Source organism: Staurois parvus, unplaced genomic scaffold (assembly GCF_062004578.1).
Source record: "Staurois parvus isolate SC_StPar_1 unplaced genomic scaffold, SC_StPar_1.0 ptg000235l, whole genome shotgun sequence".
Classification (NCBI taxonomy): domain Eukaryota; kingdom Metazoa; phylum Chordata; class Amphibia; order Anura; family Ranidae; genus Staurois; species Staurois parvus.
Genome location: NW_028318031.1, coordinates 3,743,518 through 3,770,581, shown reverse-complemented (window position 1 = coordinate 3,770,581; position 27,064 = coordinate 3,743,518). Strand labels below are relative to the sequence as shown.

Below are 27,064 nucleotides of genomic sequence, written 5' to 3'. Positions count from 1 at the left end.
ATGATTGATTTAAGAGATCTAAACGGAAATACCATTATGTGAAGCAAACCTATTAAGGTAATGCTTGTTTGCAGGTGTTTTGCTCACATTTACATTGGTTTTTAAATAATCATATGACTGCCAGAGCTCCACCCACATATTCATATAGACAGATGGGAGGAAATGTTCAGCTAGAAATGGAAAGGGCACCCTCCACAAACGTGTGCAGGTTGAATGGCCCGGAGTGGCTGCTACTGAGCTCAGCTGGAGAAGGAGCGTGCACTATACACGTGCGCACTTTAAACAGCACGGAACGGCTTGTAGGGGACGCACAATTAATGATGTACCGAAATGAAAATTCCCGTTGCACTTGCCCACTTTTTAAAATGTGGCTGGCATCTTTGCATCAACGTCTAGGGGATGTGATTTTACATTGACACCTAGGGGTTGAGATTTTGCATTGGAATCTATGGGATGAGATATTGAATTAAAGTCTATGCGGGACACGATTTTGCAATGAAGTCTCAAAGGAACACGATTTTGCAATGAAGTCTCAACGGAACACGATTTTGCAATGAAGTCTCAACGGAACACGATTTTGCAATGAAGTCTCAACGGAACACGATTTTGCAATGAAGTCTCAACGGAACACGATTTTGCAATGAAGTCTCAACGGAACACGATTTTGCAATGAAGTCTCAACGGAACACGATTTTGCAATGAAGTCTATGCGGGACACGATTTTGCAATGAAGTCTATACGGAACACGATTTTGCAATGAAGTCTATACGGAACACGATTTTGCAATGAAGTCTATGCGGAACACGATTTTGCAATGAAGTCTATGCGGGACGCGATTTTGCAATGAAGTCTATACGGAACACGATTTTGCAATGAAGTCTATGCGGGACACGATTTTGCAATGAAGTCTATACGGAACATGATTTTGCAATGAAGTCTAAACGGAACACGATTTTGCAATGAAGTCTGTACGGGACACGATTTTGCAATGAAGTCTATACGGAACACGATTTTGCAATGAAGTCTATGCGGAACACGATTTTGCAATGAAGTCTGTACGGGACACGATTTTGCAATGAAATCTATACGGGACACGATTTTGCAATGAAGTCTATACGGGACACGATTTTGCAATGAAGTCTATACGGGACACGATTTTGCAATGAAGTCTATACGGGACACGATTTTGCAATGAAGTCTATACGGGACACGATTTTGCAATGAAGTCTATGCGGAACACGATTTTGCAATGAAGTCTAAACGGAACACGATTTTGCAATGAAGTCTATACGGGACATGATTTTGCAATGAAGTCTATACGGGACACGATTTTGCAATGAAGTCTATACGGGACACGATTTTGCAATGAAGTCTATAAGGGACACGATTTTGCAATGAAATCTATACGGGACACGATTTTGAAATGAAGTCTAATAAAGTGAAAAATCAGTGAGCGCTCAGGATAAAAATACCATAAGCTGTATATGCACCAATAAAAGGAACCATAAAGCATCGTGAACAGTATCAAAATAAAGAAACACCGCAGCGCTAAAATACAATAAAAAATGTAATCAAATTATCCAGATTATAACTTAATAAATATAGAAGTAAATAAAAAGTGCTAGTTTACGGTAATAAAACAAACTTTTTTCCCCCCACACACAGTTTTTGGCAAGTAAAAAAACTGTCACTGTAACTGCTTAAAAAGTGATGTTTGGCTTTAATTTGTTAGTGAAGTTTATCTAAGTCTGTTTTAGATCTAACAATACTCTTTCCCCAGACTGACAATGCAAATGCCCAAAGGTGCCCCTGTTGCTCCTCCTTCCAGAGTGGGGTCACCCTATGACAGCAAGTATGTTACAGGCCAGATCACCAGGTAAAAATAAAGGAAGAAAGCCCAATAAAGAAAAATTAATGCAGCCATCACATTTAGGGATTGGTAAACTGCAACAGATTACATTTTGTGGCTTACACATCTTATCTGTTCAGTAATTGCTTCATCTACTGTACATCCCAAGAAAGACCACTGAAAGCATATGATCAACAAGCTCACGGCCTGCTGTATGTACATAGTCCAACTCTCAAACAAAAAGATATGCTACAAACCATGTTATTATCCCAGGTCTATGCTCCAAACCGATAGCAGGCTTTATCTTCAACAGAACAAGAAAGACTGGCCGATCGGCTAGGTGTGTCTGCACACAAATAAGACATATGACTGACTCCCAAGCTGGCTAGGACTTCGGAATCTCTGAAAATTTTACCTTCCCCCCATCAGAGATATTCCTGTTCACTCATTGTCTAGGTCAGGGGTGGGCAAACTTTTTGACTTGAGGGCTGCAATGGGTTCATATATTGGACCCGGGGGCCAGACCAAGAGTAGATGAATGATGTGTATGTGTCATCCATAGTAAGTATAGTAATATTCCCCCATAGTAAGCATAGTAATTAATCCCCCATATAGTAATTCATCCCCCATATAGTAATTCATCCCCCATATAGTAATTCATCCCCCATATAGTAATCCATCCCCATATGAATTCATCCCCCATAGTACTATTCCCCCCCAAGTAGTAAGCCAAGTCCCCCCTGTGTTAATTTTTTCTTACCTTTGCTCCGCGCGTTCCTCTCACCGTGTTCCCGCGCCGTTCCGGTCTTCAGGGCGGACTGTGAGAGGAGCCTAGCTCCCCTCACGTTCGTCACGCTGCCCCGCCTACACTCATCCTGACAGCCAATGTATCCCACGCCGTTCCGGTCTTCAGGGCGGACTGTGAGAGGAGCCTAGCTCCCCTCACGTTCGTCACGCTGCCCCGCCTACACACATCCTGACAGCCAATGTATCACGCTCCGCGGGCCGGATTAAAAGGTCCGCTGGGCCGTATACGGCCCGGGGGCCGTAGTTTGCCCATTGCTGGTCTAGGTAATGGGTGTCAGACAAAAACTGGACGTTAACATTTCCATTACAGGAACATAAACAACATTTACATTTAGATATTCTAACACTATTTACTTTATGCAAAGCTAAAAAGGTATTTTTGGATAGAGTTGGACTTTAAGGCTAGGTTCACATATGTGCGGGTGGTGCCGCTGCTGATCCGCATGAAAATCTACCACCCGCACAGAGAAATGCGGACCCACGGGCGGGTGCCATTAGTTCTAATGGCATGCCGCCCACACTGGAATCACAACCATACTGGGAACCGGAGGTTCCTGTGCGAGCTGCGTTTCCAAAAGTGCAGGGTCTTCTTCCCTGCGTGTCATGGGGGCACAGGAGTCCATTCAAATGAATGGGTTCTCATGCCCACGCAAAACACGGCCCGTAAGGTCGCTTATATGTGAACCAGGGGTAAAAAGGACTTCAGACAAAAAAAATAAAAAATCAGTAAATTTATAAAATAAATAAAATGTAAATTTTTTAAAATTTTTCTTCACAAATCACCCGATTGCCCTCATGTGTTCCTGATTACAGGTTACGGCACAATGTGGGAACGAGCCCCAATTCCAGCACCTCCTGTCCTCAGCAGCTATAATCATGTATTACCTTAGGGTGTGCCTACTTAACATAAGATGACATGCGAGGAAAAGACCAGCATGTGTAAAAACATAGTCCTCATGCACACTGGGCACTTTAAACACCTGTAGTGTTAGTTGTATAAAGTCACGTTAAAAACGCAAGTTTTCCCACATTTTTGCATTAGAGTTTAGCTGCGTTTGCATATTTTTATTTTTTTTGCAAGAGTTAACTGCTGGTTAAGTGTTGGGTTAGAGGAATAAGACTGTAATGTGTATTCTTTGCTCCAGCTAGCTTCTGGCACTCTTTTTCTCCTCCCGATGCTCAAGATTGTATGCAGGCCCTTGCCATTCTCAAGTGCAATGCGGCACTACTGGTCCTGCACTGTATATGATGACATCAGTGCAACCAGCAGCAGGAGCACTGAAGAGGAGAGGCTTCAGGGGGACTGGTTGCCCAGATGAAGAAAGCCTGCCAGAGCAAGGGATTACAGCTTTCTTCTCTACCTCTAGATTGAACAAGCAGTTAACCTTTGCAGTGTGGATGTGTGTATTTTTTTTTTTTTAATCTAGAGTTCAGCTTTAAGTGAGCTGTATTTTATATTTTAACTACAATATGCAAATGTATTAAAAAGTACATTGTATCAACAGGGCACACAAACACACCAAAACGATCCTATGTTGAAGACTAAACTAATAAATGAATTTCCGTACCTTGATTTTTCCCAATAGTCACGTTGGTGTCAGAATGTGAGCGCATGTGACTCTTTTTGACATGCTTTGACAAGTTACCAATCTGCCCCTCTGAAAAGCTGGAGCGGCGTGGGACAGACAGCAGAGACAGGCTGGGGATAACTGGTGTCGTCTGAACAGGCGTGTATGGCGGCTGAGAACCAGTGAAGAGATTTGAGCTGTTGCTGCTTTGGGTTGAGGCCCGGCGGCTCATGTTTCCAATAGCCAGGTACTCAGGACCATCATCGGCCTCACTTGGTGGGTCCTCAGGGCTAAGAGTCTCTTCACTTTGGCTGGTTAAAGTACTAATACTCATTTCACTAACAGGAGAAAAGGGTTCACGAGGTGACAAGTCATGGATGGCAGGATTGGACTCATTTGCAGGCAAAGATACACTCACTTTATAAACATTATTTTGCTGATCAACCAAGCTGGAACACAAGTCTAAAAAAAAAAAAAAAAATATTATACATAAAAATTATGAAATACTTCAAATAAAAAAACCAAAAGATATCACATCATGCTGACTCTCACAAATCAGCTGTTTCTTGGTCATTGAATCGCATCATGCTATGTAAGCTTTTAAATAGCTAGGGATCACTTACATATACAGAAATTAAAATCAGGCCATTAACCCCTTGACGCCGACGTAACACAAATATGCGGCCTCACGGACCTGGGCTTTTTTCCGTGGGGCCACATATTTGCGTACCTGTCTTTGTGCTGCGCGCTCCCAGCACCAAGACCGCGGTGTCACTGAGAGCCCCGGGTCCCGTTCTAACGATCGGGACCCGGGACTCCCGATTCCGGGTCACGTGATCGCTGTGATAGCCTCTGATTGGCTATCACAGTGATCAATCACTGTGCAGCCCGGCCCCCTTGTTTTCTCTCTCTCTATGAATGGAGAAGAGAGATACATTGTATCTCTCGAACTCCTGACACAGAGAGAGAAAAAAAAAGTTTGTAAAAAAAAAGATAAATAAATATTAAAAAATAAAAGAAAAAATAAAGAAAAATACCTAGATCAAGGTTTGATCTAGTTCAGTACCAGGGTTAGTGTTTGGGTCAAAGGTCAGGGTCAAAGGTCAGGGTCAAAGGTCAGGGTCAAAGGTCAGGATTTTTTTAAAAAAAATTGGTATCAGTGTCAGTTAGTGTTAATGTCAATGTCAGTGACAGTGTGTTTTATATAAAAAAAAAAAAAAAGACAAAAACAAAATGCGCACTGTTGTTTCTGGACTGTACTACGGGTACAAACAACAAATAACATACACATATATGGTATCACTGCGATCGTCAAGAACTGGAGAATGTATTTTGAGTTGTTCTTTGGTGGTAGGTTATGGTCGTAACAAGAAACACACAGTTAAATTTAAAAAAATGATTTTTTTTACTATTTTGGCCCAGTTTTCCTTTAATAATAAAAAAAAATTAGGAGCTATCCATGACCATTTACCACCAAATGAAAGCCCAATTTGTCCTGAAAAAAACAAGGTATAATCCACCTGGATGTACAAAGTAGTTGTGACAATATGTACGGTTTTACTAACACGTCAACGTTGCAGAATTGTGCTTGGGCATTTAGATTTGTTTTACCCTTAGGCGTGAAGGGGTTAAGTAATAAACTATGCTTGGCCTTGCTAGTGTGCTAGATTTTTTTTGCTTTCCAACAAAGTGGTTAAGGGTCACATGCAAAGTCTACAAAAACAGTAACTGTTTGCCGCTACATTTCTCACAACCGAGTCATCTGGTCCATTGACAACAGTGAAAGCCTCACCCTCATATTTCATACCATTGCTGGGTAGAGTGGCTGGAACTTGCAGGCTGTTATACATGGAATGGTTTGGACTCCCTGTATAGGGGATGAATGGTGTAACAGGTAGAGCACTCAGACTTAAACTCTTTCCAGAAACTGTGAACTCTCTCTTGCCAGCAAGCTGAAAAAAGGAAAAAACAGAATACAAAAAAGTTAACTGCAATATAAAAAAAAAAAAAAAAAATGTACATTCGTGCAGGCTGTGAACTTGTATGAGCGAGACCCTCTCTTCTATGATTTCCAGTCACTACTCACTCTTTTTGTAGCAATAAAACCGTACAGCATTATGTAAAATCACGACAATGCCTAACCCATTAATTCTGACAGCTTGATGAATATTTACAACACTGACAAACAAATTATAGTATAGAAGTCGAACAATGTTTACATATGTTAGCAAGCAACTTCAATAGGTGTCATCAATGTTACAAGAAAGCTGTTCACTGTCTGTTAGGGTTCGTTCACACCTATGGCACGCTTTGTAAAGTGATCCGCAGCAGATCACTTTGCACACAGCTGAAAGGCATTCATGGAGTAATACTGTATTTCTGAATGCGTTTTTTTTTTTTTTTTTTACAGTACAGTAGGCTTTTTGAACAGGAATATGCAATCAAGAGTCTAGCAATTGGCTTGTGGATGTGGTATGGCTTTCAGCTTTGGTAGTGCCCAACGCACATGACAGGGGGCAAAATTTTTTTGCCATGCTGCAAAGCATTGTGGGATGTGTACACCCCAGGCCAGCTTAAAAGGGGCTCAACCGCCTATTATTACTGCTTCCCAATAAGTCTATGGGCCCTGTCACACGGGCGGACTGATCGCGTCTGATCAGACCACCCATTGCTCTCTATGCGGAGGTGGTTGTAAATGGAAATGTGTCTGTTTACACCCACCTACATTCGATACAAAAAATGGCTCCACTAAAAACAGGCAGATGGGTATCCGTTCCTCATCCATCTGGTGGATCAGATCAGAGGATAGTCAGCTGTAAACAGACAGGAGGTTGGTTTACATTAGACCGTCCCATAGAGAATAGCAGGCTGTGTCTGTGCCCACTCTGCACAAGCAGAGCAATCATCTGCTTGCTCAGTGGGGATCAGCGGACAGAACCCTGCTGAGCAGACAGATCCATGTCCGCCTGAGTGAAAGAGCCCTTAAAGCAATAAGTGAATACAAACTCCAGGGAAGGAGCCAACACAACTGAAATACTGTACATATAGCCAGACAGGCAATTCAAGCAACTCACCACAGATGTGTCTATTTGGGCCAATAACCTGGGGTTATTCTGCTCCACTGCCTCCAAGCACTGGAACATGGCTGTTACATATCGGTCACTCAACAGGAAGGCAGTATCTGGTAATAGAGATAAAACACGGTGGAAGTGCGTTGAAGCAATAAGAGTCCATTTTTAAAAGGTACCATCATGATATTCTCAATTTGTCCAATGCTTTTAGAAATTAGATATAAAAGCGTATCTAACCCCACAAACAAAAACTGAATGTACTCCAGCTTACCAGTCCCTAGATATGGTGGCTGCATTAGTTTTCTTTTTTCAAAAGTTTTTATTTTAACCTGCTAATCCTGCCATTAATTAACTTCCTGTCTTAGGGTGACAACTGCACTGAGCAGCATTGTTATCCCAGGACAGGTAGTATGTTAGGCCTACATAACTCCTACCTCTCTTCTCCATAACAGAGGTAGGTGTTTTGTAATCCCAAGAGATAGCAGGGACTTATCAGCTCACAAGACTTCTGGCTGGATAAACAGCTTTTTTATTTGCACTTGTCGAACAAACTATATAATAAAAAGCTTTAATTGGTATATTTAACAGACCAAAAGGGTACAAATATGAAACAATTTCTTGTTATAGTTTATATATAATTTAAACAATTCTTACTGTATTTAGGTGGCAACCACAGACTTTTTAATGGTTTTAGAAATACATGCCAATTGGATTAGTTCAATGTAAATGATAGTATTAAAGCTGAGTTCCACCCAAAAGTGGAAGCTCCACTTTTCTTCCTCCTCCCCCCCCCCCCTCCACTGCCACATTTCACACCCTTTGGGAGGAAGCATGTACCTGGTTTTGACAGGCACCTGCTCCCACTTCCAGCTGAGTTCGCCGCAACTTTCCAGTCGGAAGCTGGAATTTCGGCTCCCCCCGCAGCCCATTCACAAAGCGCAGCAGGAAACCAGCTTTACTGCCCGTTTCCCTTAGTCAAGATGGCAGCACCAGCACCCGACAGCCAACTGAACAATCAGCTTGGGGTGAGGACACCACTGAATTCATGGACATGCGGTGGCAGCAGTTGGAACCCCGCTTTAATGTGTGTAACCCTCTTCCTGCCCAGGCCAATTTTCAGCTTTCAGTTCTCTCACACTTTGAATGACAGTTGCTCAGTCATGCAACGCTCTACCCAAAACTAAGTTTTTATCATTTTGTTGACAAAGCAAGAGCTTTCTTTTTGTGTTATTTAGTCACTGCTGGGGTTTTTATTTTTTGCTAAATAATGAAAAAAGAAAAAAAAACAACAACATGTGTTTCTTTGTTTCTGCTATAAATTTTGAAAATACATTTTTCTTCATAAATGTAGGCCAAGATGCATTCTGCTTCATTTCTTTGGTGAAAATAACTCAAATTAGTATTTATTATTTAGTCTGTGGGAAAGTTTATAGGGTTCACAAACTATGGTATAGATCTGAAAATCAATTAATCCTGAAGTACTGAAAGGCAATATAATATATTGAGGCCCCAAAATGTCAGGACAGTACAGATATCTCCCAAATGACCATTTTTTGCGAAGTAGACAGTCCGAGGTATTAGTAAGAGGCATGGCGAGTTTTTTAAAATTGTAATTTTTTTTGCCTTTTTTTTTTGGTAAATGAATAAAAAAAATTTTTTTTTGGTGTGGCGGTGATCAGGGACAGTTTTTTATTTTTTCCATAATACACTGGCCTGAGTTGTACAATGTTCCCATAGTAACATTGTAGTACTCTGGGGAAATGGTCAGTATATATTTTCTTTATATACACATTATGATTGCTTATAGCAAGAATTTCTTTGCTATAGGCAAGCATTTAACTGAATTAAATCAATTCATTCAGGACTTTTTGTTGTGATTAGCTGTGATTGGCCACAGCTAATCACATGACACAGATGGGCTGTGATTGGCCTAGTCTGTACATCTGATCACTGCATTCAATCACAGCTAGTGAAACAATTATATACAATAGATGGCATGAAAGGAAACCCTCCACTGTTTACAATTGTCATGTGACCTGCTGTGATTGGTTACAGCAGGTCACATGGTATGGCAACGACCAGTACACAGATCTGTTATCGGCTGTGTCTGAGGTACACAGCTGGTGACAGATCCCACCACAGTGGCGCCCCGCAGGCACGTGAGGTGCGATCCAGGAAGGACATCATGACGCCCACCCGGATCGAAGAGAGTCCTGCTCCACCATCATTCTGCTACTGACTGGGCAGGAACAGGTTAATGTTTTGCCTAAAGGTTGTAATTATATATGTACATGGTGGCCTGCTTGGCTTAAAAATACACTTTCAGCAGTCTCTAATGACTGCTGAAATGGTAGAGAAAATCTGACCCAAGGGAAAAGACTGGCTGTACGCAAACACTGGTAATGATTTTAATCAGGACGTGAACAGACCTCCTTTTTGATGCGTTTCACCCACAAGGCTGGGCTGAATAGAGGTGAGGAGCAGAAGGTAAGGCAACACACAGACCTCCTTTCTGCTGCGTTTCGCCCACAAGGCTGGGCTGAATAATAGAGGTGAGGAGCAGCAGGTAAGGCAACACACATGCACACAGTGGAATTAGTATTTGATGACATTTAAAGCAACAGACACATATTCTATCAAGCACCATCATTTGTCAAAGTCCCTCCAACTCAGGGCTATTTATAATTCTCTCTTAGGTAAAAACCAAGAAGTCAAAATGCCTGCTAAAATAGTTGTTACAGACAATTTTAAAAACAGATCCAAAACATATGTTGTGGTTTGATTACCATAATAGTGACAGGTTTTCCCTTCTTGCTTTTCTACTAGGATAGGATTATCAATTGACCCAATTTGTAAGAGATATCAGTATAACAAATGCCGCTTGATAGAATACTCATGTGTCTGTTGCTTTAAAAGACATCAAATACTAATTACACTGTGTTTAATATAGATCATGAATTATCTCCTGTCCACTGTAATAGTGGGGGATCAGGGCTGCTGCATTAGTAACATGTTGCAGATTACAGGTGTTAACATGTTACTAAAGGTGAACTTAGCCTTTAATACAAGTTTTGTAGGGATTCTCAAATTTTCTAGTAAACCATCTTCATAGTGTATAATCTCTGTATGTATGTAGGATGTCAGTACCTGAATAGAATTTCTGGGTGTACTGTCTGTTCCCAAGCAGGGCCTTGAGCTGAGCTGAGAGGCTGTGGAATTGGAGACTGTGCTGTAACCACAACTTTCCATTATCCTCACTGGAGCCGTCACTGTTCCTCTGACTGGTCTCACAGAAGCGCAAGAACTAAAATGAGCAGTACAGAGATGGAATAAAAAATATAAACAAAAAACTCACAAAAACATAATTGTTTTACAAACACATTTATTTTTTAAAAAGTGGTGTGCCATAATTTAAATTGTGTAAAATTACAATAGGAGATTAGGGGTAGGCCCCGCCAATGTATCCACGCATTTCAGCATCTCAGAGTTCCTTTTTTATTTTAGCACAGGTACTGGGTGGTTACAGTACCGATACAGGAACAGAAATGCACAAACATTTATCAGTAAAGCAAACATGGACCCTAAACTGAATAACTGGGTATTTGCAGGTAAAAGTTAGGATTAGGGCTGGAGGTTAAAGGTCGGGATTAGAATGACATTTTAGGGAATTGTTAGGTTTCAGAGTTACGTATAAGTGTGAAAGGTTAACTTCTAGGGTCAGGTTAAGGGAGAGTTTAAAGGTTATATAAAATGAAACCAACTAAACCCCAAAATGTAAATCCATGAATCCACTCTATAAAATAATGTACACCCCTTGGTCGTCAAGAAGTCCCTTCCTCCCCAGGAAGTCTGAAATAAAGTGAATATATCTCAGCTTCCAATCAAAGTCCTCAATAAGTGACCCCACATGGCTTCTTAATTCTTCGAAGCTTGTATATTCTCAATTAGTAAACAAGGACTTCCTCTTCCTCTTTAACCCTCAAAGAAAATATACAGACCGCACACCGCAAAAATAAAACTACAAAACACTCACATTAAAGTGCTCATAACCAACAAAAACTCCACCAAGTGTCACTCCACATGTGGTATCCGTAATTCCTACACTTACCCTCTAGGTATAGATTGATTGCTGGCTGAAAATGAATTCCCAAGACATGAACGCTTCTTTCAAAATTCTTCCTCATAGACAATCATTCCCTCCAAGAGATTGAATTGCAAATAGTGAGATATTTGTAACTTCCAAAATGTGCCACACAGTGCTCCCTTAATACCAGACCACTGGCCACCAATCTGGTGAAATCATAGATACTCCACCACCATATAGTCCATGCACCTTACTCAACTGCAAGGGAAACAGGCTGTTGTCAGGAGAACGGTACTTGCCTGACTGCATGGTGCCAAGTGTAAAGTTTGGTGAAGGGGGATTATGGTGTGGGGTTGTTTTTCAGGGGCTGGCATTGGGCTTGGCCCCTTAGTTCCAGTGAAGGGAACTCTGTCAGCAGTCACCAGGATATTTTGGACAATTTCATGCTCCCAACTTTGTGGGATCAGTTTGGGGATGGCCCTTTCCTGTTACAAAATGACTGTGCACCAGTGTACAAAGCAAGGTCCATAAAGACATGGATGAGCGAGTTTGGGGTGGAGGAACTTAAATGGCCTGTACAGAGTCCTGACCTCAACCCGACAGAACACCTTTGGGATGAGTTAGAGTGGAGACTGCGAGCCAGGCCTTCTCGTCAGACATCAGAGTCTGATCTCATAAATGCGCTTCTGGAAGAATGGTCAAACATTCCCATAGACACTGGGACAGCCTTCCCAGAAGAGTTGAAGCTGTTATAACTGCAAGCATGAGCCCAGGGGTGTGGAATTTTTTTTAAAAACATTACTTGTCCAGGGACTAAATTGGTGCCCCAATCTACTTGTCCAGATAAAAATTTTTTTTTTTTTTTTAACCAAAACTGTATTTAAAATTGGAGATATTAGGAATGTCTGGGGCTTTTAAAAAAAAAAGGGGCTTAAACGTGTAATATATTTAACATTGCGCTGTTTATCTCCTCTCCCCCCTGCTGCCTGTCTCCAACACCGCACCCGGGTACTAGCAGGGAGGAGAGAGACCTTGCAGTGCGATGTACACCGATTGGCTGCTCCTCAGAAAAGGGTGAGTCAGGACTTATCCTTCATCCCTAACATTATATATTTTCTGAAAGCACAGACCCTACAGGATGATTTTACTGCAAAATTTTTGTAAAAAATACAAGTAAGTTAATTTTAGTGCACAAAAAAGCAATAAATTACGCTATTTTATAAAATATAAAAGATGAGGTTGCACCGAGTACACCGAGTGAATAGATATCCAACTTGTCAAACCTTAAATTTGTGCATGCTCGTGAAATGGTGACGAACTTCAGTACCCTATATTTTCTGTAGGCCGACACTTTTAAAGCTCCTTATAGGTCATCAGTTTAGCATTACGAAGGAGGTCAGGTGCTAGAATTATTGCTCTCATTCTGGTGTGCGCGGCGATGTGTGACATGTATATCGCAATCGACGGTTTCATGCATAGGCGCCCCAGAGTGTCCTTTTAAATTTTTCCGTGTGTATATATATATATATGGGGGTGGGGGGCCTCAATATTTTTGGGGGGTTGGTATGTGCTTGAGTGTAACGTTCATTTTTTACTATTAGAAAAAAAAAAAACCCACACACTTTTTTTTTTTTAAACTTTTTTTGGTGACAGGTTCACTTTGAGACATCCAGCGTCTAGAAGACCCTGCATGTCTCCCCTGTGCTCCGCTGAATATAATGCAGTGCACATTGCACCGCATTACTTTCATACACAGGGATTGCATTACAGTCTTTCAATGGGGACCCAGAAGTGATAGCATAACATCACTTCCGAGTCAGGACAAGAAGGGGAGGGGAGCTCCTCCCTCCCCTCCAGCCGATGGCGAGCTGGTCCCAGACCCGCAGATGGGCAAGCAGAGCCCGGGGAACCTCACCGGGGGGGGGGGAGTTTGGAGAGGCTGGTACTGTGTGGAAGCAAATCGGGCAGCAGCACTGCCGCCTGAATGCTTCCACCTGACAGGTGATCCCGCTGCTTGCCCACAGGAGGGCTAAAAGGGTAGCGAAAAAAAAACTACTTTCCCAGCACCCGGACCTACATGTCCTGGGCGGCAGCAATTGTAATCCAACATCCCTGGTGAGCAAACTAAATTTTGAACCCTACGGACTAAGACTGGGATGCCATTAAAGTTCATGTGCATGTAAAGGCAGGCGTCCCAATACTTTTGGCAATATAGTGTATACATATATTTATAAGAAGAAGAAAATGGCACAGAACAGACGTGAACCAGTACTTACTCTTTAACCACTGTTGAATCATTCATACCACCCTGACCAGCAAATCTCTACATGGCTGGACACTGCTACACAACAGTCAGAGCACTTCATGTTTCCTGGCCCATACTAGAGAGGTTCAGTTAAGAATGAATTACAATGCACATATGCATTGCGTTACAAGATACCTATGCTGTGAATGCGCCCGTTGTCTTTCTGCTCACAAACGTCAGAAAACAGGCAAAACAAAAATCTCCTCTAATGCCTTGTTCACACTTGTTTAAAATCCGTACACTGAACAACAGTGCCTATGGCATTAACGCGTGTTGTTCCATGTAACGTGTTAAAAATGCTCCTCAAATGTTTTTTGTTTTTTTTGGGGAGCAAGACCTAATGTGCCACAAACGCATGCCGGTGCATTTAGGGCATATTACCATACAACTGAATGGAAGAAGTTGAGATGCTTCAACTCCTTCTAAACTCAACTTGCAATTTCATTTTTGAAGCGCAGCAATGCAACACAAATGCAAACACTACATGTTTTCAAAATGTGAACAGCTCTTTGGACTGTCCATATTATCAATCGCAGACTGCATTACTAGGTATTTGAGGAGTGTTAAAAACATGCCTTGAATGCCTGCTTTTGATACCAGTGTAAACAGGGCTTAAAAGTCCTAAATCAGTCACCTAACAAGTCACATATTTCCAATTCAGCATTAATGTGCACAAATACACACACCTTTATGTTTGCCTCTGTGCATTAAAACCATGCCTAATTGGATAAAAAAGCATGTCACAAAATGTAGCTCGTTGTGCCCAATGAGAATGCTGTATAATTAATGCATACAGCAGGGGAAAAAAAAAACCTTTTAGACAATCATTGACTAATACAGCCTGGATATCACAAGCAAAAAGAACGCACTAAACGAATGCCTGCAGATATGAAGCCTACCAGGAAGCCTATTTGCATAGCACTGTTTCCGTCTTGTGTTATGAACACATTTGTTATATTTAACCTCTTGTGCTCTGAAAATAAATAATATACCACAAAATCATCCAAAAATATTAGACAGCTGTAAGAAACAGAAGATTTATGCGCATAGCCTGGAAATAAATAACGCACCAAAGCTTTCAACGATCTGTGCAGCAAGCAGAATCTGTCACTATATGTGAGTCACCATCAGCCGCTCAGCCCAGGTGATGATGGTAGGAGATTATGAAACAGAATGACTCAATTTATGAGTGAGCATACTCCACAGAAAGAGCATTTCAGCAATCTGTTTGGGTGTGGCGTCAAACTCAGAGTGACATACTGCCTATTACAGCAGAATATAGAACGCAACTATATTTAGCATGAGTCGAAAGCGTCTGTTGTTCTCTGTAGTCATTAATAGATCACATATATTTTAAGTGCAAGCAAAGCAAGAACCTGACATATCAACCTCTTTCAGTCCCTGTACAGGACTTAAGTGTAAGAGCAAACAGCAGCCCAAGAAGCTAGACAGTCCATGGTCCAACAAGAAGCATGCTGATAGGAGATGAGAAGAATGACACAAACATGAGCTCATCACTGTGCCAATTCTTCTATCACTGTTAGGTCACAGATTGGAGGTGGGTGGGTCCAGGACAACCTGGGCTTAGAGGAAGTGTGGTGAATGGTGCCATCATCACACAATAGACATCTAGTGGTAGAAAAAAAAAGTACTGTGGAGGAAATCTCTGGATTGAAGGTGAACTTTGCAGCAAAATCTGGCTTTGTTATTGTATCATTTAATTAGCAACTCACTTTTATTTTGTTACTTTTAGCAGGAGCTTTAAAATGTCCAGATTCACAAAAGTAGGAATTATGCATGAAACACGGCATAGTGGTATTACAATATCTCACAGAAGTGAGTACACCCATCACATTTTTGTAAATATTTTATTAAATCCCTTCATGTGACAACACTGAAGAAATGACGCTTTGCTACAATGTGACGTAGTGAGTGTACAGCTTGTATAACAGTGTAAATTTGCTGTCACCTCAAAATAACTCACACAGCCATTAATGTCTAAACCGCTGGTAACAAAAGTGAGTACACTCCTAAGTTAAAATGTCCAAATTGGGCCCAATCAGGGGCGGACTGACAACTCATGGGGTCCCCGGGCAATAGGGGATCATGGGGCCCCTGTGTCCTTGCCCAAACTCAAAAAAGCCTATGAAAAAGGTACCAGGGGCATCTCATGGGGCCCCCTACTGACCCCGGGCCCTCGGGCAGTGCCCGAGTTTCCAAATGATCAGTCCGCCCCTGGGCCCAATTAACCATTTTTCCTCCCTGATGTCATGTGACTCGTTCGTGTTACAAGGTCTCAGGTGAACATTGCCAAGACCCTGAAATTGGGCTTCAGCACGGTGGCCAAGACCATACAGCAGTTTAACAAGACAGATTCCACTCAGAACAGACCTTGCCATGGTCGTGCAAGTGCACGTGCTCAGCATCATACCCAGAGGTTGGCTTTGGGAAATAGACTTATGAGTGCTGCCAGCATTGCTGCAGAGGTTGAAGGGGTGGGGGGTTAGCCTGTCAGTGCTCAGACCATACACCGCATCAAATTGGTCTTCGTGGCTGTCATCCCAGAAGGAAGCCTCTTCTAAAGATGATGCACAAGAAAGCCCGCAGTTTGCTGAAGACAAGCAGACTAAGGCCATGGATTACTGGAACCATGTCCTGTGGTCGGATGAGACCAAGATAAACTTATTTGGTTTAGATGCTGTCAAGCGTGTGTGGCGGCAACCAGGTGAGGAGTACAAAGACAAGTGTGTCTTGCCTACAGTCAAGCATGGTGGTGTCATGGTCTGGGGCTGTATGAGTGCTGCCAGCACTGGGGAGCTACAGTTCATTGAGGGAACCATGAATGCCAACATGTACTGTGACATACTGAAGCAGAGCATGATCCCTTCCCTTCGGAGACAGTATTCCAACATAATGACCCCAAACACACCTCCAAGATGACCACTGCCTTACTAAAGAAGCTGAGGGTAAAGGTGATGGACTGGCCAAGCATGTCTCTAGACCTAAACCGTATTGAGCATCTGTGGGGTATCCTCAAAACGGAAGGTGGAGGAGCTCAAGGTCTCAAACATCCACCAGCTCCGTGATGTCGTCATGGAGGAGTGGAAGAGGACTCCAGTGGCAACCTGTGAGGCTCTGGTGAACTCCATGCCCAAGAGGGTTAAAGCAGTGCTGGAAAATAATGCTGGCCACACAAAATATTGACACTTTGGGCCCAATTTGGACATTTTCACTTAGGGGTGTACTCACTTTTATTGCCAGCAGTTTAGACATTAATGGCTGTGTATTGTGTTATTCTGAGGAGACAGCAAATTTACACTGTTATACAAGCTGTACACTCACTAATTTACATTGTAGCAAAGTGTCATTTCTTCAGTGTTGTCACATGAAAAGACAGAATAAAATATTTACAAAAATGTGAGGGGTGTACTCCGAGATACTGTAGGCCACATTCACACCTGCATCATTGCCCCACAGCATGTAGCTGCAAGAAAATCAGCGGGGTCCGGGCAATTAGCTGTGGAGGGCAGCCCCATTGAAAGCAGGCCAGCACTTCCACAGCTGATTGTAGCCACTCATTACCTGGGACTGATCCACACTGGGCGCAATGCCTGCAATTAGTTGGTGGAGCAGATAGCTTCCCAAAGCTTATCGCTGAGAACCCCCACATCTACATACTGTCCATCAAATACACAAATGTGAATGTTGCCCTAAACCCTAAAGCTAGCTCCAACTTAAAACCACTTTATGCAAAATATGTTCTACTACCAGAGACAATGCCAAAGAGTACCTGCTCCACCTGCGGTAAAGATCCAGGGTACAATCGCTGACTGCTCTTCACAAAGTCCCAGTAGTCATGCTGCTTATAGACCTAATAAAAGGAAAAAGGGAGATTTTCAGAAAATCAGCTTCTTGACCTTTTTTATAACTACCTACACCTCAGAATGTTTCAGCCAACCAATTTCTATGACAATATGGCCATGCATTGGCACTGGATGACAACCACCATGAATGGGAGACTGGGTGAGCTGAAAAATATAGAACATTTTCCTAATGTTTTTTACTGAGTACAGAGAAATAGGGCAACCAACATGGCAAGTTCAATGGTGTGCTTCCCTGCTCAGCACGCTCAAATGAATGCGTATGTAAGGAGAAACGAATATTTACATTGGATCTAGTCACTCTTGAAATGTACAGTCAGGTCCATAAAAACTGTTGTAATTCCTACACCTTTCACCTGATTTGGATGTAAATACCCTCAAATTAAAGCTGACAGTCTGCAGTTAAAGCACATCTTGTTCGTTTCATGTCAAATCCATTGTGGTGGTGTATAGAGCCAAAAATGTTAGAATTGTGTCCATGTCCCAATATTTATGGACCTGACTGTATGTATTGACAAAAAAGAAAGATTTAGCACATCTCTCCAATACACGCACATTTCCCCACATTTCAACTATTTAAAAATGCTGCAAGCACAAAATTAAAAAAAAAAAAAAAAAAACTTGGTGACCCTGCCAGAAATCCAATATGTGCCTAACTTCTTGTGGTCTCTGTCATACTACACTACATCAGCTCTGTCCAGTTCTGTGGACTACAATATTCAACCATGTTATGGGCATAGGGAAAGGTGGATGTGTTCTGTAGTTCTAACACACTTCTTTTGGTACGATGACAACTCTATACCTCAATAGATAAAGTAAAATGAGTTACTGTTGTCACCCTAGGACAGAAAGTGTGTTATTAGCAGAATAATAAAAAAAAATCTAAAATACATTTTTTTAGTTTTTGGATAAAGTGGAGAGGGATTAGAACACGTCAGTTTTTATTGTTGTCTGTGCCCCTGTTAGGGAGATTCACTCGCTTTATTTGTCTTGTTAACCATTATCATAGAAAATGAAAGTTAAAGAAAATCCCACATTTTGGTTTGTCCCCAGAAAAGTATTAGTATTCTAATGGAGACATTAGTTTCTGGGGGTCCCCATGGTATGGCTTCCCCACCAGCAACAACATATATAAACTCACTTGCAACTTTATTAGGTACACCTTTTCAATTACTGAACACAAATTGCTAATCAGCCAATCAACATGGCAGCAACTGGTTGTTGGTGCCAGACGGGCTGGTCTGAGTATTTCAAAAACTGCTGATCTACTGGGATTTTCACACACAACCATCTTTATGGTTTACAGAGAATGGTCCGAAAAACAGAAAATATCCAGTAAGCGTTGCAGTTGAGTGGATGAAAATGCCTTGTTGATGTCATAAGTCAGAGGAGAATGGGCAGACTGGTTTGAGATGCTAGAAAGGCAACAGTAACTCATATCAATATGGACCAAAGTCTCTGAAGAATGTTTCCAACACCTTGCTGAATCTATGCCACCAAGAATTAAGGTAGTTCTGAAGGCAAAAGGGGTCCAACCAGGGACTAGAAACGTACCTAATAAAGTGACTGGTGAATGTACGTCCTGGTAGGGAAGTGGTAATACCGGGATCATGGTTGATGCTACAACCATGATCCCAATATAATTTTTTTCAGCCGGCGATTCTCTTTCAAGTAATCCACTGGTTTACTTTTACAGGACGCGGGAGGGTACCCCTCCCTGTTGCTTACTGGCATGTGAAGCCCAGGCCTGGAATTCACAGAGATGACCGACAAAAAAAATTGAATCGCTGAGCAAATACAGTGTAGCATAAAAAATTGCAATACCCACCACTTTATTCTCTAGGGCCTCAGCTTAAAAAAAATATCTAGAATATAATATAATTAAAGCAATGCACTAAACAATAAACACAAAAACAAATAATTTGAAATGAAACCAGAAATGATCTTGTAAAATCATAAGGACGTCGAATGACGAAACATGTAGGGCAGGGCTTAGTGGATGTAATGTCAGGACGCTCCTCGAGACTGTCGGCTGTGGTATTGCAGTGAGCGAGGTTCGTCCCTGCTTTCTAGAGGCGGTCATTGCTGGTGTCGGCTAGACACCTTTCTTGTGAGTGCATATCGATGTTTTAATAAAGCATACTTGTTTTAAACGTACTGCACCATTATATTCTTTCTTGATTCCCCGAGCATTACCAATGTTTATGGAGACATGATGACCACTTGCTGATAAGGCTGTTCCATATGTGCTGATTGGCTGATCGCAGTGTATTGCTCCCATACTTTGGATACCTCTACAGATCATCGCTCCCCAAGCAATTGCTATTATGCTGATTTATAATTTGATCAGCATATAGCTCTGGTGAGTTTATTCATTTCATTCGGTGGTGGATTTTTGCACGGTTTTTTTTCGATTTATACAAGATTTTAGAATCAATTATCACTTGTGATGGTGGTTGGACTTATTTAATTATTACAGACATTATGTTTGATCATTTCTTGTTATTTATTATTTCAAATTATTTGTTTTTGTGTTTATTCATCATTTAGCGCATTCCTTTATTTATTTATATCATGTACCTTTTTTTGGTTAGGATTGCAGCTCTATTCCTATTTTAATTCTTGGTGCTTTTTCTATTACCATTACATCAATATAATATAATGTTTGGGTGTTCTGAGTAATTTTCTAGCAAAAAAAAATTATGATTTTTACATGTAGGAGAGAAATGTCAGAATAGGCTTGGGAAGCAAGTGGTTAATTTGGTTGGGGATTTCCTCTCATTTCCTATTTGGCTATGGGACAGAAAGTGAAGGGAAATCTCTGCAATGGGACACAGAGGGTGAAAAAAAAATCTGACAGGGGTTATAACCCTCCCTTAACTCTATCCATAGTTCTATTTTAAGTTCTGCAGCTCTGCAGTTTTCTAGGTCACCTTCCAACCATCAACCTGCTTGTTTGACCATGAATAAATAATCGCCCCAATAGTCAGGCCCGCACTGTGCTCCCTGCTTCTGTAAGCCTATCAAACCTCCCTAAGTTTCAAGTAATTATACAAGCAGTGTGTATGCAATGATTTATGTACTAAAGGTTTTTTTTGTTTTTTTATTTGAACACAGCTCTATTTACAATGATGTGAAAGAGTATGTAAATCCCATCAATAAACATCTCTTATACACTCCCCTTTGATCTTCTAACCATACCATTAAATGTTTTCCTTAAATCTGTTTGGTAAGTGCAAAAATTACCTGTTGACTTTGACTGAAATCTTGTAAGCAGGAAACCACTGTGCTCTCTATCTGTGTACAAGGAGGAGTTATAGAGATGATGTGAGCAGTAAGATAAGGAATGGTGTTCTTTACAATTCATCATAAAATACGTAGGCAGGGCTGACACTGCATGCCTATTAAAATGGAGCTCCACCCAAAAGGAGACGTTCCACTTTAAGACCTCGTCCCCCGCTACCCATTAAGGATTGGCACCTTTGGAGAGGGGGGGGGGGGGGGAGACCTGCTCCCACTACCGCTGTGATTGCCTAGGCGATCAGAAGCAGAAGCTGTCCTCCCTCCCAGTAGTCTTCTGGGACACGCGACAGATCCTAGCAGACTACGGGACCATTCACAAGGCGCAGTACTACTCGCACATGCACAGTGGGCACCCGGCTGTCAAGCCGCAAGCTGTCACAGTCAGGTACCCACTTTGAAGATGACAGTGTTTGTAGCTGCGGACTTATGTTTTTACATTTTGAGTAGAGCTCCGCTTTAATTTACAGCGGTGTTGTCATGTCGGTGGCAAGAGTATACTATATTTCTGCCATAACAACAGTTAGGATCCATGCACATGGGTGCAGGAAATTACTCGTACAGGATTTTTGGGACTTTTTACCATCTGAATGCAGTGCATTGTTATCTAGGAGTCAATACACGTGGTCCATAAAGATCAGTAAAACTACACTGCATTGAGATCCGAAAACAAAAGTTGAAAAATTTGTGGCTGTGGTTAGTAAACTATGTGTGTAGGCATCTGTATATGTGTAATCACATGTACATGTTAATATGTAAATCTATTTACATGCAAACAGAGCATTCTAGGAACTAGAACAATTTTACACTCGTATATATGCATCTTCCACACAGGATCTTTCTGCCAGCAAGATCCTGTGTAAAAACACCAGTAATTAACTATGCCCATACACAAAAGCCCTTCATTTTCTGTATATGCGGTGTGCTGAAAGCGATAAAATATGGGAGCAATGTGCATGTATTCCGGATATGTACTGGGTTTTTTTTTTTTTTATTATTTTACCTTGACATACGCTTTCAGCCCTGGTGTATACGCAACTTTATTCCACAAAGCATATAAAAATTCTCTTTATCGGTCAAGGAAGTGCCAGATTCTAGAGGTAATCTGAGTTTCTGTTCTAAAGATGTATCTTGTCACTGACGTAAGAACTGTAAAGCTAAGATGATAACATTTTGTAGCCTTCAGTGCTAATTTAGGAGCAGTTGTTAGCAGTAGTGTGCAGGTAAAGGATATGACCAAGCTATTTTCACTCCTGTGATAACGATAACAGCCCCAGTTTAAATGGTAACCTATATATTGCTTAGCAATGCTGACAGAGGCACGTCTGTTATAGATTACCTGATCACAGAGGAGGCCGTGCTGTAGAATACTGCTCATATCTCGACAAAGCCTCTGCAGACCTCCATACTTAGACCACACATTGCGGCTGTTTCCAGAGACAAGCCCTTCCACCGTGGTTTTCAGATTATCCAGAAGTCTCCAGTGTTCATCCCTGTTGGGTTCCAGAGAAAGATTTTGTGAGGACAGAGGAAATGGACACAGTTAAACAGGAAGGTATGGCAGGTCATGATCTTGCTGACTTTGCCAATTTGTTTGACAGGTCACCAACAGAGTTCTCAGAACCACAGTGAGCCATATGTCCTTATATGCAGTCTCAGAAAACAAACAGATTTCAAAGGAGATGTCTCTCTAAAAGACACTGTCTGGTGTGAAAGATGGAATAGAAAATAAAAGCTCAGTTTGCAAGGTTACCCCCATGATTCTGTACACCTGGCATCATAAACAAAGTTTAAGGAAAGGAAAATGTTAACTCCTGGCATTTAGTCAAAGAGGGTTTAAATTATATATATATATCTCTATCTATCTCACACAAGGGACATTACTCATAGTCAATGCAATGTGTCCCTAGTGCTCATGGATGCAGAATTAGCACCCCACTGCTGTGATCCTTTGCAAAGGGGGGTTAGAAGAGCCAAGGAACCTGTTATATGTACTCATCAATAGTGCCTGACCATGCTCGCCCTTTCCACCCGCCCCCTCCGTTCATAAAAACTGTATTATGTATCGCTTCTATAAATGAAAAATGATCTATGAATGAAAGATGAGCAGATGAATGAAGGCCCCCCTCCATTCACAGAAGCTGTAGTATGAATGGAGGAGGTTGGCAGAAAAGGCAGGCACTCTTGATGAGTGGCTATGACAGGTTCTTCTGCTCTATTAACCCCCACAGCACCAGAAGATTACAGCTGCAATGGCTGGGATCGGAGGACGGAAGAGCTGAACAAATTCTGCAGCCAGAAGCGAAAAGGACACTGACTGTAAGTAATGTCTCTTGTGTTTTTTTTTTTACTAAACTTAGGCTTTAAAGTTTTGAAAATACTATGGAACAAAAAATACAGATTTTTACATGTAATTATAAAGTGTCAGAATAGGCCTGGTCTTCGAGTGGTTAAACAGGAAGTAAAGGGGAATCTTTGCTATGTGGGGGCAGACTGCAGTTATTCCACTGCAATGGAACGTCTGTAAGATATATATATATATATAGATATATAGAGATATATATATATATATATATATGTATTTTGCACTCGTTTTCTATCTTTCATTGTTTATTGTTTATCTTTCAACTTCTTTTTTACTTCTTCCCCTTTTTTTCTTTTCAATTGTTAAATCTGTTTCCTTGTTTTTTCTTATACACTCACTATTCATAGCACCTAAATATACACCTGTTTGATACAGGGCCGAGGATGCAGATAGAAGCTTGGAGCGCTCGTTGTCCTGCACTCCTCTGTGGTCAGTTTCCTTACATTTTGCTCACCTCTGCATTGTTTTGTCAGTATAACAGTCTGTCCTTTAGATTCTCTCCACATCTAACAATAAAGAACATTTACTCACAAAAGCCCACCCCAGCAGAACCCTGCACCAAAAAAAGCACTCCGGAAACATAGCCTGAGACTCCCTCGGTTTGCTGAGTAGATTGCTCCTCTAAAGGAAACCTCCAGACTAGTGACCTGTGAAACTGATGTCACCTTGTGTCACCTTTGGCTGCATGACTTTGTACTGACACCAAGTTTCAGACAGAGGAACCTAAACAAAATGTAAAGTGTATTGGACATAAGCCAGAATGGTTTATTGCCATTTTGGATCGTGCGGAGAAGGATTACGGAATGTGCCCATGCTCACCATTTTGCCTGGATAAACATCACAGAAGAGAACATAGTGAAAAGGTTTCAAAAGTCTGAAGCAGTAACTGATTATATCACAGAAGAACTCAGACTGAGGGTGATTGTGAAAACTAGTGGAATAAAGGGAAATAAGGAAATCCGTCACAGCAGCAAAATAGATTTCTCTTTTCATTGTGTAAGGCAGTGGTCTGCAAACTTTGGCCTATGGGCTGGATGCATCCCTTTGCTTGCCTTTACCTGGCTCTTGTGACCCCAACGATGGGAGCGCTATTCCTCCCAATGACCCCAACGATGGGAGCGCTATTCCTCCCAATGACCCCAACGATGGGAGTGCTATTCCTCCCAATGACCCCAACGATGGGAGCACTATTCCTCCCAATGAGCCCAACGATGGGACCGCTATTCCTCCCAATGAGCCCAACGATGGGAGCGCTATTCCTCCCAACGATGGGAGCGCTATTCCTCCCAATGACCCCAACGATGGGAGCGCTATTCCTCCCAATGACCCCAACAATGGGAGCGCTATTCCTCCCAATGACACCAACAATGGGAGCACTATTACTCTCAATGACACCAACAATGGGAGCACTATTACTCTCAATGACACCAATGATGAGAGCATTATTACTCCCAAAGACACCAATGATGGAACATTATTTCTCCCAACGATACCAATGATGGAAGCACTATTTCTTCTCCTACTAACTATAGGGATGCAATGCAACAATATTACTCCCGCATGGGTGGCTGGAGCTGGTAAAAACAGGAGTTTGAGACACCCACCTGGAGTGGTTGTTCACATGCTTTGCATTAAATTTAATGCAGTATGTTGAGCTAACAAGCTGCACTACCTGTCAAACACACCCATTCAAGTCATCAGGGCTGAACTGTAACTGCTAGCCAAAAACGTGGCTGTTGGTTGCAGTGCATTAGTCCCAGTGTAAATATAATAACATCAAGCATTCAAGAGGTGGCAGAATCTCTTCCTGAACACAATCACACTCAAAAAACAAACCACTGCAGATTGCTTTAAAGAATAGTCAAGTGTGAAAGTAGCCTAAGGTCTCATTCATACCCCATAATGACATACATGTGTTTAGAGCCTGTTCACACTGGGTGTGGTGACTGGTGTTCTTCTGCATCTGATCAATGATAGTCACTGCAAGGACACATAGAAAACAACTACTTTTCATGTGTACCGTTCACATCACAACTCTGCATTTCACTAGCACCGCAGGTTTTCACATCACGACGCCGCATTTCACTAGCACCGCAGGTTGTCACATCACGACGCCGCATTTCACTAGCACCGCAGGTTGTCACATCACGACGCCGCATTTCACTAGCACCGCAGGTTGTCACATCACGACGCAGCATTTCACTAGCACCGCAGGTTGTCACATCACGACGCCGCATTTCACTAGCACCGCAGGTTGTCACATCACGACGCAGCATTTCACTAGCACCGCAGGTTGTCACATCACGACGCCGCATTTCACTAGCACCGCAGGTTATCACATCACGACGCCGCATTTCACTAGCACCACAGGTTATCACATCACGACGCCGCATTTCACTAGCACCGCAGGTTATCACATCACGACGCCGCATTTCACTAACACCGCAGGTTATCACATCACGACACCGCATTTCACTAGCATGGCAGGTTGTCACATCACGACGCCGCATTTCACTAGCACCGCAAGTTGTCACATCACAACGCCGCATTTCACTAGCACCGCAGGTTGTCACATCACAACGCTGCATTTCACTAGCACCGCAGGTTGTCACATCACAACGTTGCTTTATACTAGCACCGCTGGTTGTCACATCACAACGCTGCATTTCACTAGCACCGCATGTTGTCACATCACAACGCTGCATTTCACTAGCACCGCTGGTTGTCACATCACAACGCTGCATTTCACTAGCACCGCAGGTTGTCACATCACAACGCTGCATTTCACTAGCACCGCTGGTTGTCACATCACAACGCTGCATTTCACTAGCACCGCATGTTGTCACATCACAACGCTGCATTTCACTAGCACCGCATGTTGTCACATCACAACGCTGCATTTCACTAGCACCGCATGTTGTCACATCACAACGCTACTTTTTACTAGCACCGCAGGTTGTCACATCACAACGCTGCATTTCACTAGCACCACAGGTTGTCACATCACAAAGCTACATTTCACTAGCACCACAGGTTGTCACATCACAAAGCTGCATTTCACTAGCACCGCTGGTTGTCACATCACAACGCTGCTTTTTACTAGCACCGCAGGTTGTCACATCACAACGCTGCATTTCACTAGCACCACAGGTTGTCACATCACAACGCTGCATTTCACTAGCACCACAGGTTGTCACATCACAAAGCTGCATTTCACTAGCACCGCTGGTTGTCACATCACAACGCTGCTTTTTACTAGCACCGCAGGTTGTCACACCACAACGCCGCAGTTCACTAGCACCGCAGGTTGTCACATCACAACGTTGTATTTTTCTGGCAGTGCAAGTGATCACACAACAACGCATTGCACTGCAGTACAGAAAATTGAATGGACTGTAACTTTGTAAAGTAAAAAAAAAATGTAAACAATGTGATATACTGAATAAGATCTCACTGCATTGTACATGGTAAGTGACAGATCCAAAGAGCTTCCAATCAGATGACACTGTACAGCATCGCTCACAATGCTAATGTGCTCTATACTGCATCATCAGCTGATGGTGTCACCCTCTGATCTGACAGCTGGATCCAATCCCTCCCTCCTAGATTGTAAGCTCCAAGGAGCAGGGCCATCCTAACCCTCTTGCATTGAACTGTATTGTTGCTGTATTGTCTCTGAGCAAACTGTTGGTGCTATATAAATCCTGTATAATAATATCATCTGTCCATGGAAAATAAATACACGGATCATGGCCCCTGTGCATAACAATGATTATCTCGGTACAATGGCACCTGTACATGGGTAGGATATATTAGGCAGCAAGTGAACATATT

The 27,064-nt window shown here is 42.1% G+C and overlaps 1 protein-coding gene across 11 annotated transcripts in view; it reads right to left on the bottom strand.

Annotated features, from left to right (window-relative positions):
- Window positions 1-27,064, bottom strand: part of RUBCN (rubicon autophagy regulator) — a 69,602-nt gene that overhangs the window by 40,396 nt on the left and 2,142 nt on the right. For 5 of the 11 annotated variants that reach the window (XM_089680106.1, XM_089680097.1, XM_089680103.1 and 2 more), the window contains exons 2-8: window positions 22,205-22,358; window positions 20,812-20,862; window positions 17,475-17,555; window positions 10,443-10,599; window positions 7,299-7,405; window positions 6,017-6,176; window positions 4,225-4,686 (exon numbers count right to left, since the gene is read on the bottom strand). In XM_089680106.1, coding sequence (XP_089536232.1) covers window positions 4,225-4,686; window positions 6,017-6,176; window positions 7,299-7,405; window positions 10,443-10,599; window positions 17,475-17,555; window positions 20,812-20,862; window positions 22,205-22,358 — 1,172 coding nt within the window. The remainder of the gene's footprint in view (window positions 1-4,224; window positions 4,687-6,016; window positions 6,177-7,298; window positions 7,406-10,442; window positions 10,600-17,474; window positions 17,556-20,811; window positions 20,863-22,204; window positions 22,359-27,064) is intronic. The other 6 variants (XM_089680101.1, XM_089680107.1, XM_089680108.1 and 3 more) reach the window with 3 other exon arrangements.